Source organism: Pseudonaja textilis, chromosome 5 (genome assembly GCF_049901715.1).
Source record: "Pseudonaja textilis isolate UNSWEBS1 chromosome 5, rPseTex1.2, whole genome shotgun sequence".
Taxonomy (NCBI): Eukaryota; Metazoa; Chordata; class Lepidosauria; order Squamata; family Elapidae; genus Pseudonaja; species Pseudonaja textilis.
In genome coordinates this window covers 47,856,394-47,876,758 of record NC_141994.1, presented here as the reverse complement: position 1 = coordinate 47,876,758, position 20,365 = coordinate 47,856,394, and the positions used below count along the sequence as shown (strand labels likewise).

Genomic DNA, 20,365 nt, shown 5'->3' with positions numbered 1-20,365 from the left:
AATGGTTAAAGCATGTCTAATGCAACTAGGATTTAGTTAGGTGATTATGCATCCTGGACTTCTTGGTCATAACATTTTCATAGGGACAATTGTTAATCTACTGTATCAAGGACCAAGTCTTTTAATTCCTTTGAAATTATAATTTGTTATGGTATACATTTTTATGGATTGAAATTCTTTGCATCTGATGACTTTAGTCTGTGAAATGTTTTTCTACAATAAACTTGTTAATTCTTAAGGTGTTTGACTCTTAATTGCATAAGACTAACAGAGCTATATCCCTATCTATATATTTGTGCACAATGAATATACATCAAATCAGAGATTTATCCATTTTGGGCTTTTTCCAGATGTGCTGCCAATTGGCCTCAATAGGTCAAAATTGAGGATGATCCTGTATTGAAGCTTAATTTTCAATATAAGATAAAAATTGTCTGTTGCATCCCATAGGTATAGCTAACATAGAAGTTAAACACATATTTATATCATATTCTGGGTATTTATTTTCATCTTACACTCTTATTTAACAGAATCTAGAAAATCTGTTGCTGTGAAAAACTTGAAAAAGATATATATTAACATTGAGGCACAATTAATAAACATGATGGAATATTTTCAGAGTTAACACAATACCCTGAATAAACCATGGCACATTTGCTTGTCATTTTCAGCAGAAAATATATCTTGGCTTCTTTCCCCTGAAATATCATTAAAACAATTTGTTATTCATTCATTTGTTATATTCTTGGAGAAATAAGAACACTCATACCTGAAGTTCCCAATAAATTTGTCATACAGTTATTGACCAGTAGCTACAATAGTATTTCTTCAATTGCTTTAAACAAAATTTCCATCCAAAAGGCCATAAAAACCAGTTCGTGGGCAGCCATATTAAATCATTCATGTAACTATGTGTGTATGTTTTCCTTTGAATCCACCTATCCAAGGACGGGTAGGCAACCTGTGTCTGTCAAGATGCTTTTGAACAGCAACCTTCATTGGCTATTTCATTGGCCGTTGCTTCTGGATGTTGCTAGCAGATGTTGTACAAGAATATCTGGAGAACCACAGGTTAGAAGTTGTCAGAAGTAGATAACTTTTTTCCTATCAAGAGCAGCTGAGGGAACCTCCTGGGCAACTTCAGGGAACTGGTGACCCAAGAGACACTATGAACTCTCCCCAGCCTCCAATCCCTTTTTACTCCTGATACTCTTCTCTCTCAAGAGGCAGCCTGGAGGAATTGACTGGAAGTTGGCACCATAGTCAGAATTGATCTCTCGCTGTGCATGACTGTTAAGGCAACAGGTCATCCAGACCTTACTTAAATGAACAAATGGTCTGTTCTGGCAGTGGACAAAGTTCACAGTTCCATATTGGAACTCAAGAAACTATAGATGCCCCCCTCCCCAATAAATAGCAATGGTAGATCTGAAATAATTTCTTCATGAGTAAACAGAAATAGCAGGTTGGGGTTATTATATGTATACAGTAGGTAAGACCACTAGTGTCTTACCTACAGTAGAGACTTCTCTAGCTACTGTGAACTAAAAATACTGGTTTCCTTTTAAGTCATCGACTATTACTTCTTTATGTCCATCTGCCTTCTTGCAGTTTTCCACCATATCCAATATCTTTTTGAGTCGTCGATCCAATGCTTCCAGATGAGGTTCTGATAAGACTGGAGACAGGGGATCTGAGGCTAATGATTCACGCATGACATCACTCAAGCGAAAAGGCTCAGTAGCAAGCAGTTGCAGCCGCAGGAAAGTTGACTTTTTAATACTAGGAGACAATAACAAAAAGGAAAAGAGAATATATACAGGAGAAAGAAAATATATTTAGTATTTCTATTAATGCATTTTAATTAAAATAAATGCATATGGACTTGAAATACCATTATGTATCAGGACAGTCATGAGAAGTCTTAGAACTGTCAAGGTGAGAAATGCTCATAATTATTATGGAATTCAGTAAAGTACTATAATTTCTGCACTAATTGCTAAGCTTAAAAATAATATTATGCTATGGGTATTTGGGAAAAATCCATTCCTTATGACTCAATTGAATAAGCCTTAATTTGGTGCTGTTTACAAAAGGTTCTCTGGTTCAGATTACAAACAAATTATGGAAGCCCAATATCTCTTTGAGGACATTCTCTTTGAGAAAGACTGAATTAGGCTGTCAGGACCATTGTATGGGTAAATGTAATTAATGGGCATGCCTTTTGTTGTTTACACAGTCAAGAAGTATCCAAATCATTGGATATGAGATGGGTGGCAAATAAATCTCACAATTAAATAAATAAAGGATTTTGAGTCGTCTCAGCAATATTGGACTAGTGGTAAGAAACAGGTCAACAGAAATTACTCTCGCTCCCACATACGATCTACTCTCCTGAACAAACTAAACAATGGAGGTTTTGGATGTGTGATGGATGTCCTCATACTAAAAAAACAGCACTTTTGAGAGAGCACCTTGACAATCTTATTTACGAGTAACATTAGTTTTTCATTGCAGAAATCTGGAACTTTCTTAAACCATCCTAAATTATATTACCCCAGCAAATGCAAATTTTGAGAGGTAAAAAATTATCCTTACATGCAGCACTGACGAAGAGGAGTTAGAATAGACATTTCATCATGAGAATGTCTCCCAAACCTGAGAACAAGAATAAAAATAGCAGATTAGGGCATAGTTTGGGGGAGAAAGGATGCTATCCATTACAAACAATTTCCCTGTTCTTCAGAGAAAGAAGAGGCATAAAACTGCATTCTGTCCTCTAATTTTATCCCCACAACAATCCTGATATATGTTGGACTAAAACAGTGAATAATCCTGTTACTTGGAGCTTGAATCTGGATCTCCCAGTCTAATCCAACAGACTGATCAGTACATGACATGAGTTCATCTCAAGGGGTTATTGTACACAATTCAAATGCTGCTGTTGAAATACAATGTGAAAATTAAACACAGCTGGATAATGTAGTTATCTTATTCTGTTACTGAGAAGAAATGAATTATCCAGAGGTAAAACATGGTACAGTTGGTAGGAATTCTTCTAATCATACTGCTTGTAATGTTATATTTTATATAATGTCATTCTACTGTTAAATTTTAGAATAATACTATCGCTGTAGTCTTGAAGTAAATTATAATTCTCCTTATCATGCGTAAATAGTGCCAGTAGATAAGTATTCCTTGGCATCCAAACAATATTTGCCAAATGCTGAGACAGCAGAGACTATGTTCACTGGATTCTAGCACAAGGCTACTTTGCAACTAGCTCTTCCTTGTTTGAAACCCTTAACTTGTAAACTCTTGCTTTCAAAGTCTATCCCACAATGGGGGGGAGGGAGTTATTTTGAATTAGTGCAGAATAGTTGTTATTGTTTTTTTAAACTGGGACTTTCCAAAATGTGTTGGAGCTACAGTTCCAGATTTTGTAGCCAGGCACATCGCATCCCCCATACATCTGAAGAATGTACTGAGATAACCTCTGGTGTTAGCCCTGCTTTCAAAGATACAGATAATTATAGTCAGAATTCAAAAGCTTTCCAAAATCTCTTGCCCACCCTTAGGAAGATAGCAGCACTTTCTCACCCTCTGCCATTGTCCAGGTGAAGATAAAAAGTGTGGTTACCAAACTTTTCAAATGTCTCATAGTGGTGCCTGTCCATATTTCCTGCAGATAAAGAAAAAGCAGTGGAAGAAAATGTGTCACCAAAATTTGCCCATACCAGAGCTATAAGACCAAAAGTACATAGTACATTTGTTCTTTGGGAAATATGGATGCCAACCGTCACTCAGTACTGTTTCTGACATGATTCTGTTCAGACAGAGAATTATCTTGAGAGTGATCCAGTTCTTAGGTGGCCATTAGAATATATAATATTAGGATATAAACATATATCACTCCTCTGCCACTGTAAGAAGTGTATTTGTCTGAGTCTACATTTTAAAAAGAGGGCTAAACATGCTAAATAATGGATGAACTATATTACTTATACTGCAAGAGATAAAGAATATGAATTTTCAAAGCCAAAGGTCATGTAGAATACAACCTGATTTATAGGAAGGGAAAGTGAATGTGTGTAAACCTTTTCTAATCCTCTAACTGAGGAGCATTTAACAAGGCAGATTATCAGTATTTGAATAGATTATATTACCTTTTAAGATGCTATGTTTCTGCTTCTGTTGCCCATTAATCAAATAGGTTACTCTGACTGGTCAGTTAAACATTGTAATAACAATACATAATAAGCAGTTGCATTTTTGGAGCAAAAATTGGGAATAGATCGGATGGCCAATCCTCTAAATGCTTATACTGTATATGTCTATTGTTGAAATATGGGGTATAGGATATGAATATGAAAAAAATGCAATGCTTCCACTAGAGGGCATAGCAACACATGTTTGCCATTATAAACTATAATAAACCATTGTATGTTGAGTAGAAATTTGAATAGTTTTTAGCAAGCCACATTTTATCTGAATTTTCTTACATGCATCCTGAAAACCCTAAGGAAAAGATTAAAGTTTTGTCTCTGTGTAAGTCTGAAAGGTGAAACTTTGTTTGCATATTAACCTGAAGCTGAAAAAAAGAGCTAAAATAAGTTACACTTTTTACTATATAAAATGAAACCTGTTAATGAAACCTGCAAGAGCCACTGACAGTTAGACAGAACTGGGCTAAATCAACCAACAGTAGGCCTTGGTAAATGGTGAATATATAAGGCCTTCAATGAACTTTCTGAAATTATTCAGGGTTCTGAAAGTTAGTTAAGTTGCAGAGCTCTACATTCCTTACTGTGACAAGTTTTAACTGGTCTGAGTTTGATTCTTCTGAAGTGGGATAACCAGCTGAGAAAAAGAATGTCCCCTTCTGGAATTGTAAGGCAATGCTAAAAAAAAAAAAAAAAAAAGGCCAGAACAAGCCATTTTGAGAAACGTTACTGAAGGAACTATTGTTTTCTTGTGAATTTCAGCACAATGTATTGCCAGTGAAAGACTATTCTGGAGAAGTTGGTGGGCAGCCAGTTTTACACAGACAAAGATCCTTTGTTTTGCAAGATGCAATGGGCCTTATAGTTAAGAAACTTTAGCACCCTAGTCTCCCTCCTGCAAGCTGAGCTGAAACATCTGCAATGGAAATGCCAGACAGAGTCTGAATCAGAGGCTTGATCTGGGGCCTTCTGCCCCTGCCTTCTGCTACCACCGATCCAGGTCCCTTGTCCCCAATATAAATACATTAACATACTTACCCATGAGAAAATCAAGTATGGTCATGTCAATGAGACTCAGAAGTCGGGCCGTGTTGTTATAGGGTGGTGTCTTTTGAACCTGAGCACAGTAATTTTCATTCAGCTCCCACCTGGAAAGGTCAGCCATTGTGAAATATCTGCTAAATTTTTGGCCTAATGTCTCTGTTCATAAAGGCCTCAAAAATTCATTGCTTTGGACAGGTTTCTAATAGTTAATCATTTACTGTAGTTCACTTTTAGTATTCTGTTTATCCAGTTTTCTCTCCCTTTCCCAACCACCACTGTTGTACACTTTTGAGTGTAAGAATATTTACCAACATAAAATATCCATGATGTGTTTTCAAATATAATTTAGTTATTCTTCATTTTAATGTTATTTTGTCTATTTTAAACTGCGGAGGTGTATTGGAAAATGGTAGTGTACATGTAGTCTTAATAGCAAAATAAATAAATCTCATATTGGAAAAAAGCAGCTTTGGTTGAACTGCTTCCTCAGGTCACCTTATGCATTTTGTCATTTTGCAAATGCACGCTGTAGGGGTACAGAAATTCTTTTGAGCTTGTTTGCATGATGCAGCAATTACTTAAACAAAGGCCAAAATACTTTGCTGTGTGAGCTGATCTACAAGTGACTCCTCTCTTTTTCCACTCATGCAGATGCATACTAAGTGATGACATTGAAACCAGGAAAATCTCTGAAGCATCTTTTCCTCTTTCTGCCAGTAAAATTACCATGAGAATAAATGGCACAATGAAATTTTGCTCCCTTTGCTCCCTATTCAAAGCAATGAAAATGTGCTGGCACTTCCCATTGCTGATAGGGTGAACCTTGATCCTGAGATCTTAAGAAAAGCAGCAGAAATAGAGAAAGTGGCCCAGAAATATGATGTATTTTTGTGACATACCACAGGTATGAAGCAGTATGTCTCAACCTCTTAAAATAAGAGGTTCATTTCCTCTTCTTCATTTCCAGAATATTGTACCAGACAGGTAACAGATCAGCATTTATTTATACAATGATGAATAGGGAAATATAGCTTTCTGTTGATATGTATGTTCTGTCATGGTTGTAAGTTTACTTTTTAAAAATTTTTAGATTTCTGAATCTTTTTTGATCTTGTATCTGAAGCTCAAGATATTTATCTATATTTACATATAGAAAAGAACATCTATTTCTATTAGCAACTTCAGACCCATACTTTAATCTATTTTAAACAGAATCAGCTTCTCCAAGCCACTAGTGATAAAGGAGCCACTTTTGTAGGTGTGGTATTCACATGAGCATAAAATGAAGAAGATTTTTTTAAAAAAAGTAAAATAGATGCAAAACAGAAATGGGGCGGGGAGGCAAGATGGCCAAATTGGTGGGCTGAGGGATGTACCTTCATGGTTTGTACAGATTCCCTTGAGTTTAGACTAAGTGCCTCCCTTTCTTCTTTCTTTGATTATCCTGTTTCCCCAACCATCTCATTTGTCTCCACTCTGTCTAGATTCTAGAATATTCTTTTTGTCTTTTAAGTAGTGGTTTTTCTTTTCTCCTTTTGGATACTCACTCAGCTTTCTTGAACTTGGAATAGGAACGCCTCCAGGGACTCCGCCAAGACTGGCGTTCAGCTATCGTTTTGTCAGGCAACAAGGCTGCCATGGATCCCTCAAGCTGGTCAGGTTTTCCACACAAAGCATGTTCAGTGGAGCAATAGTAAGAGCACTCACCAAAGAAACAGGTGTTGCCAGCTGGTTGATGCAGGCAAAATGAAGGGAAGCAAAAATTAGGGAACTGCAACACAGAGACATTTTTTCTGTGATAGATCATGTCACCACCTGTCTTATAGATTTGAAGAGAGCAGGGAATACTTTAAATTCCTGTCATAGTTAATCTGCCTTGGTCTTCTCTAAACTGTTGCATTTAATACAATGCAGTGGTGAAGCTGGCCAGGAATTGTAGCAGCCACACTAAATCTAAATGGCAGTTTATTGGGAAAGATTTACACAATTACCCCCATAAATTCAAAGATACAATTATTCATTGTTTCCAAAGTTGGGGGAAAGATGTCAAGAATGGGGCAGGTAGATACTCACCAGGGGAGATGAAAAACGTTTTAAACAGTTTCTTATCTGTTGTAATGTCACGAATTTCCTCACTTATGTTCACCAAGCGTCCAGAAACTGGAGGAATTCTTCTAAAGTCCAAAATCCTGCATGGAAAAGGCAAATGCAGGAGAAAAGTTGGAATAATGAATAGATAGCTTAGCCTATACAGTTTTAATGTCATAGAACCTACAATCAAATGATATCAATTATTTTTTTCTAATAGTTGTATTCGCCACCACATTATGATGTAGGCCTCAAGCCTCAACCTGAGATTTGCCTTCTAGCTTAGCAAGTTGCTATGGACTGGGTGCATTGAAAGGTATCTTGTATCATCTTCTGCCAGATCCTTTATGGAAATTTTTCTGTATTCTCTACAGAGGTAGATAAACTCAACAAAACATCAATACAAAGTATTTATTATTGGTTCTGTTCTATATTAGCATACTCCAAACACTGAATCCTGATTGGTCCACACGGACCGCAACCGGATTGGTCAACTGAACAGCCGTGATTGGTGCGCTAAGAATCAACCGTGATTGGCCGAGCCGATCGCGGGAGATTCAAAGCCCTGTCATTGGCCGCCGAGCCGTGAGCAATCCCTATATAAAGGGCTGCCGTGGCTCCAAGATCTTGAACAGGGATTCTTTGATGGATTGCTTCTTATTTTGGAGAGTTTGGATTATAACAGCAATGCTCTGAGTGAATTAGAAGCCTCACCTAAATTCCTCAGAATGCTCCCTTTGCTCTGAAAATTAAATGGGGCTTCCCAACTGCTTAGAGACGCAGGGCAAAGGTGTAGTAAACCCTGCTAGAAATTGGGCTGTACCCTTCAAGGATAGTTTTTAACTGAGGCTAATCTGAACTCAGTGATGGATAAGCTTTGAAATGCCCAGACCTCATATAAACACAGAATACTCAATGTAATCTTGGATACACAAAGCAGAGCTAGAGTTTCAAAATGGCTACCAATAACTTTGTCATGGTCTCAACACACTAGATCAAATGGTGAAAACCTGTGGTCATCCAGAAGTGTTAGGATTCCTGTTTCCTTTAAGTAAACACCATAACCCTGTAATCAAGGATATTCAGATTTATATTCCCACAAAATCTAAAAGGTTATAGATTACCCAACCCTGTTCTATAGCTTGTTGTATGCCTGGATCTCATATCAGACAAAACCACTATTTTGATTGATTATGTGCCATCAAGTCATTTTCAATTCCTAGCAATGGCATAAATAGATTTTCTCCATGGTGATTTGTCCTAATCTGGTCTTTCAAGTTTTCCAACATTGCAGTCATTGCCACTGTAACTGAATCCACCATCTTGCTGCTGTCACCTTATCCTCCTCTTTCCTTTCACTTTCCCCAGATTTAGACCCTTCTCCAGGTTTCCACATAATATGTCCGAAGTAAGATAATTTGAGTCTGGTCATTTGAGCCTTGACTAAGAACTCTTGCTTGATTTATTCAGTGACCCGTTGGTGTCCTTGTTTTTTTCAGGTGTCTTCTCAAACCCCGTTTTAAAGCATCAGGCTAGTTATACTGTTATTTTTATTATATTGTTATTTATTATAATGGTGTATATCTCATCATTCTTTCTACTCACATTCAGGGCAGGAAGTTGTCTTCACTACTCAGCCTTGTCTACTCTGATAACAACAGCTCGAAAGAGCCTAAGTAGAGGTTTTTTTCCTGTACTACTGGGATTATTCTGCAACAGAAAATGCCAAAACCTGAATTTGTCTAGGATTAAACTATGGCATTATTTTTACTAACCACTTCCCAAAAATAAAGCATAGGTATATTCTGAAGAAGAGAATTAGACTGAACTTACCTGTCCAAGTGAAAAGCTGATATTTCTGCATTGTGTCGCTCAAAGTCTGAAAAGTAAAAGAAGTCTTCTGAAGTTTCCTGGTCTCGGGTTTGCCTAGGAAGGCAGAGAGAAGAGTAGAATGAGATATCAGAAACAAAAATACCAGATATCATAGTTTCCCTAAGATACTTCATCCTGCTCACAGAATTCCCCAACAATATGGTGTTACTGGGAATTCTGGGAAGATGTCAACATTTGGCAGATGCTCATATATAGGGAAATTGTCAAGAAATGTGCAAGGTTCTTACAGCAAGTCAGCTTTCCATCCATCATCTCGGTATTTTACAGCAGTAGTAACTCGTGTGGCTTCAAGTGGTTGATATTTTGTCAATCTATCTCAAGGGTGTCAAACTCAAGGCCCATGGGCTGAATCCAGCCCCCGGGTTGCTTAGATCTGGCCCATGGGCCCGCCCTGGAAATAGTGAAGGACCAGCCCAGAGTGCCAGTGAAAACAGAACTTGGAGGGCCACGCATGGCCCCTGCAGAGCTCCGTTTATGTTGGCAGAGGGCTACAGAAAGCCATCACGGCTAAAAATGGGGCCCAGGGGGGCATGCACATCCCCCCAAGCTCCAGTTTCACTGCAGAGGGCTGCAGGAGGCTGCTGGGGCTGGAAATGGAGCTCGTGAATCCATTTTCACTGGCAGAGCGCTCAGTCCACCACAGGCGCCCCTGACACGAGTGACATCAAGCTGGCCATGCCCACTCTGGCTCCCTTAGGTCAAACACCACCCTGATGCGGCCTTCAATGAAATTGAGTTTGACACCCCTGATCTATCTGGAGATGTTGGAGACATTTTGTATGCAAAGTGCATGCTTTGTAGAGTTACAGTCTTTCAGCTGGATCTGTTCAAACAAACTAGCATCCAATTAAAGTTATTCAATTTTATCATTTTAAAGATTGTTCTCAATCCAGACCTTTCCAGGAATGTTTGGATTACAGTGTCCATTATTTCCAAAAGGGAAGTGTTGGGATTGTGGATTCCAGCTTGAAAAACATTAAGAACTTCAATTTAAACCTTTCACCAGCAGAGGTCACACCTCTCCATCAAAACCGAACTCTGCAGTAGCTACAACTGTGTTAGGGTGGTAATAAGGAGAACTATTTTTTACTATAGCGCCATATGTTACCATCTTGTGGTAGAAAATTTCAGAGTAAGTTGAAGGACATTTCTATTAAATATTCAGTGCAATCAATCCGAAAACCTATGAATATGGCACTAAGTTAGGGAAAGCAGGCATGCTGATAGGGAACAGAAATGCAAGGTTGCTGTTATTTTGCTAGGATATAGGGATTACAAAATGCTTTAAAGGGTTGTAAATGTTATTTTTTTTTTCTGAAGCTTTGAATATTTTTGGTTCTAATTCTAATTAAAGTATGACACTGCCTGTTAGTATTTTGAGCTATTTTCCCAGATGTTCCCAATACACTGAGATGTGCCTATTTTGGAAAGAACACTTAAATTCCACCTTTAATTTGTAATCAGATTTGCAGATGTTTATGATTTATTATATTACTCCTGTGGCCATGACATTTTTTCTGCAGATGAAACTCCATGAGAAATACAGAGCAAGTCAATCCATTTCTGTTTCAATGCCAGCCTTGTAAATACACTGTCTGGTATCAGTGGTGGGATTCAAATATTTTTACTAGCGGTTCTGTGGGCGTGGCTTGGTGAGCATGGCAAGGGAAGGATACTGTAAAATCTCCAGTCATAGGTGGTATTTGCTGGTTCTTCGAACTACTCAAAATTTCTGCTACCGGTTCTCCAGAACTGGTCAGAACCTGCTGAATACCACTTCTGGCCTGGGATATAGAAACAGGCTTCCCAGCAAAGAGACACATCAGAGGTAGTATTCAGCAGGTTCTGCCCAGTTCTGGAGAACCAGTAGCAGAAATTTTGAGTGTTCGGAGAACCAGCAAATACCACCTCTGGAGATTTTACAGTATCCAGCCACACCCACCAAGCCACGCCCACAGAATCGGTAGTAAAAACATTTGAATCCCACCACTGGGGCACATGTATTATTTTCCTACAATAGCCTTTATGACCTTTTGCCAAGAAACCTATATGGAGGCATCCTTCTAGTCAGTAGCCTTCGTACCTGACTTTACATTTTGATGCTTACATTTAATTGCTTTTGATAGAGCCATTTGCCTAAGTGTGTTTAGCAAACAAACGTCTTTTTCACTTGGGATACAGATGCCAATGCCAGGATTACCTTATCAGCTTGCTATACAAAAATGCTTTAGCTACCAATTAATTTATAAAGTGTAGGTTTAATGTAAAGCCATCAAGGATTGGTGCAATGCTATAAAAGATGCTCAGGTCCATGATATAAGTAAATAGCACTCTCCCATGTCAGCCTGAAATCCCCAAATTTTCAGCTAGAATTGCCTTTGCAATTATACTCTCAGCATATCCAAACAGCCCATTTTGGAGGGGATCACAATTACTGTATCAAGGTGCCTTACTTCATAGGTTTGAAGAGAGCTTGGCCATGATTAGGAAAAGTCATGATAAGCTTCAGTTGAGTTCCTCCAGGCTTCTGAACTGAAATGACATTAACAAGCATTAGAGCTCATGAAGCGATTCAGATTGCTGCATTTTTTATTTTATAGATGAGAATAAAATGATCCATTTATCTTGTTCATTCAAAGAGGATACCTCCTTGAAAAGTGTTCATTGAATAAAAACCCTGGTTTTAAAGATATGATTACGAAGTAGGCTTCTTTCTCACACTTTTAGTGTTTCACACCAAATTTCATCCTAAATATGATGGCTACCAAACCGGGTTTTGTGACCATTGGCTGCAGTGATTTTATTACCACTTAGAGACTGCTTACCCTCTGTATGTGGTTCTGCAGTAATTTAATAATAATTGACCCCTAAATTTAATTTTTGATCTGACAACCTACTGTGCTAGAACCTCTTTTGGATATAATATCCAGTATACATACATCCAGTATCCATTAAATAGTACTACAGTGTTCTTATGTTCTTCATCAGCTTCAGGTTTTTTATACATTTTAGATTCAAAATCAAATTATTATTTCCCCAATCTCCATCTTTCAGTATTTTTCTGTTAGAATTATTATAACAAAATACAGCATATGTATACTATATATTATAGTATGCTTGTGCACATGTTAAAGAGGAGATATAGCTATCAAGCTGCTTAATTCTGCTGTCATGTATTTGTCAGTGGCATGTATGTATTTAAATAAAAAAAATATTAAAAATAATAAATAGAAACATGGCTGTCTTTTGTTTGCACTGAGAATCTTGGCAAACTCTTGCCATGGGGGATGTAATTAATGAGCTTATCTGGCTCCCAAACGTCACTTTTGGCAATCAAGTAGCCCAGAAACAAATTACCAAACATAAAAAGTTCATTTTCACAGCAGGTGGAGGAGGAAGGAAGAAGATAAGATGTCAGGTTGGTTTAACATATCTAAATAAAACATTCAGTAACACAAATAAACAGGGAAATCTAATCTGCCCAATATGTCATCACCTTGTACCATTGGATTTCAGGCAAAATTTGTTAACCAAAAGTGTGGCTGTGGGCTACAAAAAGATAACTCCCTAGCTTGGTTGGCTAGTACTAAGTAGCTCATCTGCAGAAGAGACCCCTCCTTCCTCTAACACACTTCTCTGTGGATAATTTAACAGGTTGATACCGAACCAAAGAAAGGAAACACTAGAAAAGTAAACACTAGAAAAGAGAAAACAGAATGAGAAAACAAAAAATGAATTAGATGCTATGTAATACCTGAGCTGATAATTTTCTGTTTGGCCAAATCCTCCATCAAGTCATGGCGAGAAGGATCATGGCGGGCATACAGTTCATAGCGATTGATTCCAGAGTAAAAATTGAGCCAAGCAGGGTGAGGATTTTGGTTCTGAAATGCATTGTTGCTTATGATTCTGCAGATCCAACACACAAAATCAAGAACTCTATTGAGTTATTATTACATCCTATGTATCAATACTGAATTTACACATTGAATTACAAGCACAATGAACCTACAGGATAAAGATATCAACACATTAAAGCTATCCTGAATTCTCTAGAACAGGGCTGTCAAACTTCTGGCCCATGGGCTGGATGTGTCACATGCTGGCCACACCCAATTTAGCGAAGCAGAAAAAAGTCCCACTACATCACATGATGCTGCCGTGATGATGTGAGTTTGATAGCCCTGCTCTAGAAGTAACCAAAAAACCAACTCACCAAACAAACAAACCCCATCCTAGGTTCTTATAAAGAACTCAGTGCAGATGAAGGCCAACACCAGCTAAAGAACTGGCAGCTATGACATCACACGCTTTGGACAAATAAAATAATAATTAAATGTGCCACATAGCACTCCAAACTTAGCGATTGTGGATAAGAAAGGCAAAAAATGTCAGGATAAGAGATGTTGCCTGCAAGCAAGTACTTCGTCTAGAAGGCAAGTTGCCTGCAAGCGAGAACTGATGGGACCAAAAAAAAAAAAGACAAAGTAATAGTACATGTGAAGAAGTTAAAGTGCTTTGGGATTTTAAAATATGGATAGACAAGCATTTGTTTGTTTCCTGTCTTGCTTATTTTTATAAATAATAGGTGGTGAACATTTTTAATACTTCTTCCTATTTTTCCCAGAACAGAAGAGAAAGAACCATACAAAAACACAAAATATAAAAACCTGCAACTAGTAGAACAACTGTGGCAAATGAAAGCAAAAACCAATAGCAATAGGTGCCTTGGATAAAATCCAAAACATCTGGAGCACCACTTGAACACCATTGGCATTGATCAAATCATCATTGTCAATCACAAAGGCAGTTTTGTTGAAGAAGCTTACATCATGCAATGATACCTTTAATATTATTAAACAATAACATTTACCTATTCCAGGTTCTTGGGAAGGCCTTGATAACAAAAATGCCAAATCCAGTCTAAACATCTGGCTGACTGCAACCAACCATAGTAATAATGTAGAATGAAGAAGCTAAACATTAGAATTGGTGTGCTGGCATATTTCAAAACATAGTTGCATGACCTGACTTTCTGATTTCATTTTTCTATTACAGCTTAAACCTGTATCTGTTGAAATGGCCATGTAGTGCATCACATCCCACAGTTTCCTACTGTGGAACAGAAAATTCTGTGCATTTGTATCTGCAATGATATATTTGTATATGTAACTATGTTTGATGGGATCTCATTTCTGGCCAGCATACTGTATATGGGCTCCTTTTTATAGCAACTGACATTTGATAAGGATATTACATTTATTTATTTGTTTGGATCATATCTTTTATATTGAATAAATGAAACACTTTAGCAAAAATTTGTATGTCACTTTGGATGGCATGTACACCAGAGAATGTAGTTCCTACAGACCAAGTCAGGGTTGTCAATGGATGGTGTTTAATAAATGAGGGCTACAAAGGATGGGATAATGATGGATATGAGCAAAATCATATCACAGAAGAGTGGAGTGTTTTGGTACTGATTTTATTTATTGTTCTTAGACATTATTATACAGGTCTTAGGAAGTACTCATGGTAGAAGACCATTTCTGCTCGGATTACAGTACTTTCCATACTAGGTGGGCATTATGCTTCTTATATCAACAGTGGCAGAAAAAGGGAGAAAATGGATCATGACTGTAGGACAGAATTTATCTGAATGAAATGGCAACAATCAGTGATCTTCCCACCATCTCTTCCTTTCTCTCTCTCTTACCAGTTCACTCAGCAACCATTTCACTTTATGAAAAGTTGCTTGAACTGATTGTCATCACTAATGAGGAGAAGGTGATACTATGTCACATGGGAGGTAATGCCTCAGGGATGAATTAGAATCAAATTACACAACATAATCTTAGTCTGGCTTCTTATCCACACAACCTACCGTACCAAGAATCAGAATCTTCCAAAATGGGGAAAGAAAATATTATGCATTTAATAATAGAATCTGGGCAAGAATAGACACAAACTCATCCGAGAAGAGAACACACCAAACTGAATAAGTCATCCAGAAGAAAAAGAGGATCTCTCACCGTTCATCACTTTTTATGAAGAGATTCATCTTTGGCTTGATCCCAAATAGTTTGTCTTTCCTTGTGATTTTTGGGATTGGGATCTTATACAGAGGATGATGAAAAAGAGCAGACAATTTGGATTTGATTTTCTGGCTGGGTTTTTCTTTGGTTTCCGGTTGCTTGATGTTGGCATCTTGGAGATCCACATTGCTGAGGCCACCCACATGTGACACACCTTCTGTTGAGTGAAATCCTTTTTCCAGGGAGCTGTTACTGCTGCTAAAATCCTGAAGATTCCTCAGATTCAGCTTATTCTGAGCTGCTAATGTGGAGGTGGGTGATGAACGGTCCTTGGTACCTGTTGCTTTAGATAGACACCCACAGGACGTAAAATCAGCAGAGGGAACAAAATCTATCACAATGTGTATCAGGACAACCATAAGGAGAAAAAGACAAAGGGTGACTTTCAGTTTCCTCTGGAGAAAAAAAGGCAAGTAGCGTACCATCTTCTTGGATTATTAGATACAGCAAAATGCAATGGAATGCCAAAGATTCACATGTAAATAGAAAAAGTCTCTCTTCTTTTTTGATCCTAATTGCAAGGATATAGCAGTAAGAATAGTACTTCCAGAACTGTAATTCAGGGAGAAATGCAGAAGTTCAACTTTTTCAAGTAAAATAAACAATTAAACAACTATAATCTCTCCATTTATGTTATAATCACCTTATGAAAAAATAAATAAAGCTACTTCTGCTACAAAAATTTCCTTCATCAAGTAATCCCCAGCAAGAAAAGAGGGGAAAGAGAGGTTGACTATGAATTTTAACTATGTTGATAAGAGAAGAGCAGGTGGAGTCAAGGTTAATGTGAAGAGACCAAACTCCAAATCAATAGTAGCAGATTAGCCAATCCTCTCTTCAAATCATAGTGTCATGCAACAGCAGTTGTTAAAACTGGCTATTGCAACATGACAACTTGCACTGGAACTTTTTGGCAGAAATAATTAGGATTTATTTTTTTAAAATATAGATGAAGCATGGGCTATCAATCAGATGATGTACAGGTAAAGATGTATGCACATATGTTCATTTCACAAATCTTTATTATGGAAACATGTCACTTTGTCACCAGAATGTAAAAATAAAACATTTTTTCACTGTCACGGGACAATTACCCTGCTGGTTTGTTTTGGCCTGTGCAATTGTATAAACATAGCAAGGCTGGTTTGCTAGTCATTGTTGATTGAATTAGGCTCTATGGATCAATGGTCTAACTATGGGCGTCCAACATTTTGGCTTGCCTGGGCCATACTGAGTGAAGAGGAATTGTCTTGGGCCACATATTAAATATATAATATAGCAATGTGTATAAAATCACATGATAATGTTAAAAATTTATGATTTTGTGGGGCTACATTACTAGCTGTCCAGGATTGCATGTGGCCCATGGGCTGTGGGTTGGATGTGATGGGTATATACAATAGGATACATTCTTTATGACCTTTATAGATGTCACTTATATGATATTTTTGATATGAAGCTTGTAAATGTGAGTCCTTAATCCCTCCCAATTTTTTTACTCAAGGTATGTAGAAAATATTGATTTAATGAACCTTTCAGGGAGAGTTATCTCTTTAATTCAGAATATCCATTAGATAATTTGCATGAATTTATATCACTTGTACAATTACAATTGTCATTACTGCAAATGGTATTATTTGCAGCAGTAACATCTTTTTTAATAAGCACATCCTCAAATTTAATAGACATTAGTAATTAAATGAAGGTGAAGTTTGAATTAAAATTGCTTTCATTATATCTGAAATCTGCTATGCTGAGTATACTACGATAATATACTATACCTAGTATACTCATTGTTACTTCAACTTGTTACTTACTATATGCTCTGTGAAAACATAATGGTGTACATTTGTTCTGATGTATGTCAATGAAAATTCAATCATCCAGGCCAAAGGTGTCTAAAGGTTTGATCGTAGTATCTGGACCAATCTTTGTTAATCTGAGACGTTTCATTGCTCATCCAAGCAACTTCATCAATCAGAGCAAAATTAGTTAGGCAGAGAGTCAGAGAGTTGTTGGACTGTACCAACTCTTGCCATACCAGGGGTTCTCTCCAAAATGGCTTGCAATATGTCAATGGAGACTCAATCATCAATGCCATCAGACCAGGACTATGGGAAATGAATGCAAGCCTCTCCTGTGCAGAATGAGAAGGATTGCCCCACAAACATGGAAGAACTTTTGAAATAACAAATAATACATGTTATAGCAAACGGGCTTTTTTCTTCAAAAGGCAACTGGATTGGTTTTTTATCCCTTGAGGAAGAAGAAAATATTTTGCTTCTCATTCAAGAAGCTTCATTAGTTCTGATGTCAGGGGAGGGGATGGAAGGCTAGCATAGGTTTTGATAGGATGGGGGGGTGTAGAATGGAAGGACTGTATTTCTTTGTAGTCATCTGGTCATTAGCATTCTCTGAGAGCTATGGATGCCACTTGTTGGTTTATCTGTGCCCTCAGGGTCACCTGAAACAAGGTGCAATTAGTTGTGGAATCTTCTTGGAAATTCTGCAAGTGTTGTGCTGTAAACTGTAGATAGGTGGTGTCTTATTCTTTGCCTTCTATTGTGGGACGGGAGTTCAATTCTAACACAGATGAATTCTTTTACTCTTCTTTCAAACCAAACAGCCTGTCACTCTGCTAGTCACTACACAGGTGTTGCTTTAAAAGGTCTTCACCGTGATGCCTTGCTAGATAGCTGCAGCAGGCTGTGATGGCAAGACTCAGGTCACCTTAGAATGAGCTTCTCAAAGAATTCCCCTCAGAATGGCATCTATGGGATGACTATTTGCTCATCAGCCTGAGGAGCAGCAAGAAAGGAGTCACATAGGAGTGAATGTATACCATGGGAAGGAATAGAAGAATCTCCACTTGGCTCAAGTGGTGCTTCTCCATTTGCTTCAGGCCTTTTGATCATCCATCATATAATACGCTAACTGACAAACACCCACATAACATTATACTATATGGCAATTTGTGAGCTCCCTGCTAGCAACTGAGCTTCCAAATTAAGTGACAGCGTAAGAACATTTTATGCTTGTGTCAGGCATTCTTACTAAGACTCTACAGGAGGTGAACATCCAACATGCAAGAAATATCATTTTATCTGGTTTCTCAAATGTAGGCCATTTACGTCATACAGGTGAGCATTCATAATGTCACATCTGCTTCCTTTGCCACACACACAAAGACCCCAAGCTGCTGAGACAATGATGAGTTGTCTGCTCACTCATGTCCCGTGGTGCGGCTGTTGCTTAGTAACTGTCTCCAGCTAACATTTTCAGTTGCCCCAGATTCTGACAACACTATATTTCACATCAAGGCCACAGTAAGCCAAGTAAGTTCTTTTTTCTCCCTGAAGCTTTTCTCGAGAAATTAGACCTTTTTTCTGCATTTGTACACAAAACCTGTCGGGAATAGAACTTTCTGCTCAGAAAAAGGGGAATTGGTGATTGATAAACATGAAGCAGGGCCTTGGCATGGAACATTTAGTGGCCGTTCATCTAAATTGTGCCAAACCTGAGAGTCCCACAAGGCTCAAGAAAGTTTTATACATTAGTTGGGATCATATTTAACACTAGGTTAGCTATGGAGAATATTATTATGGCTGTAGGCTGCTTTTTTTGTTATATCAAGAGTTGGATTGGGCAGAGCAATAATATAAAGAGGGCAGGGGTGGGATTCAAAAATTTTAACAACTGGTTCTGTGGGTGTGGCTTAGGTGGTGGGTGTGGCTTGGTGGTCATGTGACTGGGTGGACATGGCTTGGTGGTCATGTTATTGGCTGGGTGTGGCCAACTCAATATCACTCACATTGAGGCATGCATGTCCTCGCCTGGCCTCTCATGACTGTGGGGATGCTGCAACAGTTGTAAGTGTGAAAAATGGTCATAAGTCACTTTTTTCAGTGCCATTGTAATTTTGAATGATCACTCCGCACAAGTGAAGTACCAGCAAAGGAGGGGAAAAAACTCCAGAGATGTTCCTGAGACAGGAAGTCTAGTCCTGCCAAGAATGTAATAAGGGTTAATGGAGAAGCAGTTTCCATAAGCAACACCAGAATGTTTCCTTCCTGCCTTCCTTACAGGATTAGGCCAGTAATTTCTTCTAACAACAGGTTCTCTGAACTGCTTAGAATGTTAACAACCGGTTCTAGCGAATGGGTGCGAACTGGTAGAATCCCACTCCTGAAAGAGGGGAGAACCATACATGTGGGGGCAGGATTATCTGCTTTTCTCTAGATTTGCAGAGGTAGATCTTTTCTCTATGTTTTTTATAAAAAAATTTAAAGCCAGAATGGTTGGTTTACATATCACCCTAAACCTAAACCAAACTTCTATTATAGATTAGATGAGAAATCAGCATTACATTCTAAATCAATAGAATAAATTACAAACAAAGCAATCAGTTCTTTTTGCCTATGTAAGAGCCCCCAAACTTTGTGGACCTGACATCTAAAAATCCTATATCCATAATGAGTGCATTTGATTTATGAATAGAAGAATGTTCTGCCCACATTATTTCAAATGTACATCTTATTTCACATAGTTCAGAACTTATATGTAGTACTGAAAGCAGAGTCTGGGCTGAAATTTGCTTCAACATAGACCCCAAGGAAAGTAAGCCATTCATCTCTCATACAGCCACTGCATCAGGCTCAGTCAATTACTGAGAACTGAGGCAGGTTGTAGCAATCTCTTAGGATGGCCAAATATTCAGCATGGATGGGATATGTGCCAAAGCAAATGCACTCATGAACCAATTAGGACTTGCTTGTGGCTTTCTTGCACCATCATGTTCAAAATGTCATCATCTCATACAACTCCAGGGGAAATGTCACGTATTATGCACTTTACAATATGCTCAAGTACCCAAGGAATTATTTCTAGGTAAAAATCTACAGAAAAGCAGTGGTTCTTTTCTTTACACTCCTAGATGATGTAGAATGAAAGAACTTAACTTATAGCTTGAATGATAGAGTTTATGCACAATAGTGTTGTTTTTAATAAAACTGTTATTGGGGT

General features: G+C 37.9%; 1 protein-coding gene across 2 annotated transcripts; it reads right to left on the bottom strand.

Moving 5' to 3' along the window:
• Positions 1 to 479: 479 nt before the first annotated feature.
• On the bottom strand, positions 480 to 16,060 carry LOC113433695 (extracellular serine/threonine protein kinase FAM20C-like). Of its 2 annotated transcripts, none has more exons than XM_026696394.2 (10): positions 15,281 to 16,060; positions 13,003 to 13,157; positions 11,702 to 11,780; positions 9,189 to 9,281; positions 7,341 to 7,456; positions 6,815 to 6,995; positions 5,262 to 5,371; positions 3,601 to 3,682; positions 2,599 to 2,658; positions 480 to 1,782 (listed from the first exon to the last, which is right to left on the bottom strand). In XM_026696394.2, exons 1-10 carry the CDS (start codon positions 15,766 to 15,768, stop codon positions 1,545 to 1,547), a joined length of 1,602 nt encoding a protein of 533 aa, XP_026552179.1. In that variant the 5' UTR covers positions 15,769 to 16,060; the 3' UTR covers positions 480 to 1,544. The 2 variants fall into 2 exon arrangements, with proteins under 2 accessions (XP_026552179.1, XP_087790918.1); XM_087934792.1 differs by lacking the exon at positions 15,281 to 16,060 and adding an exon at positions 14,122 to 14,188.
• Between the last annotated feature and the right edge of the window lie 4,305 nt (positions 16,061 to 20,365).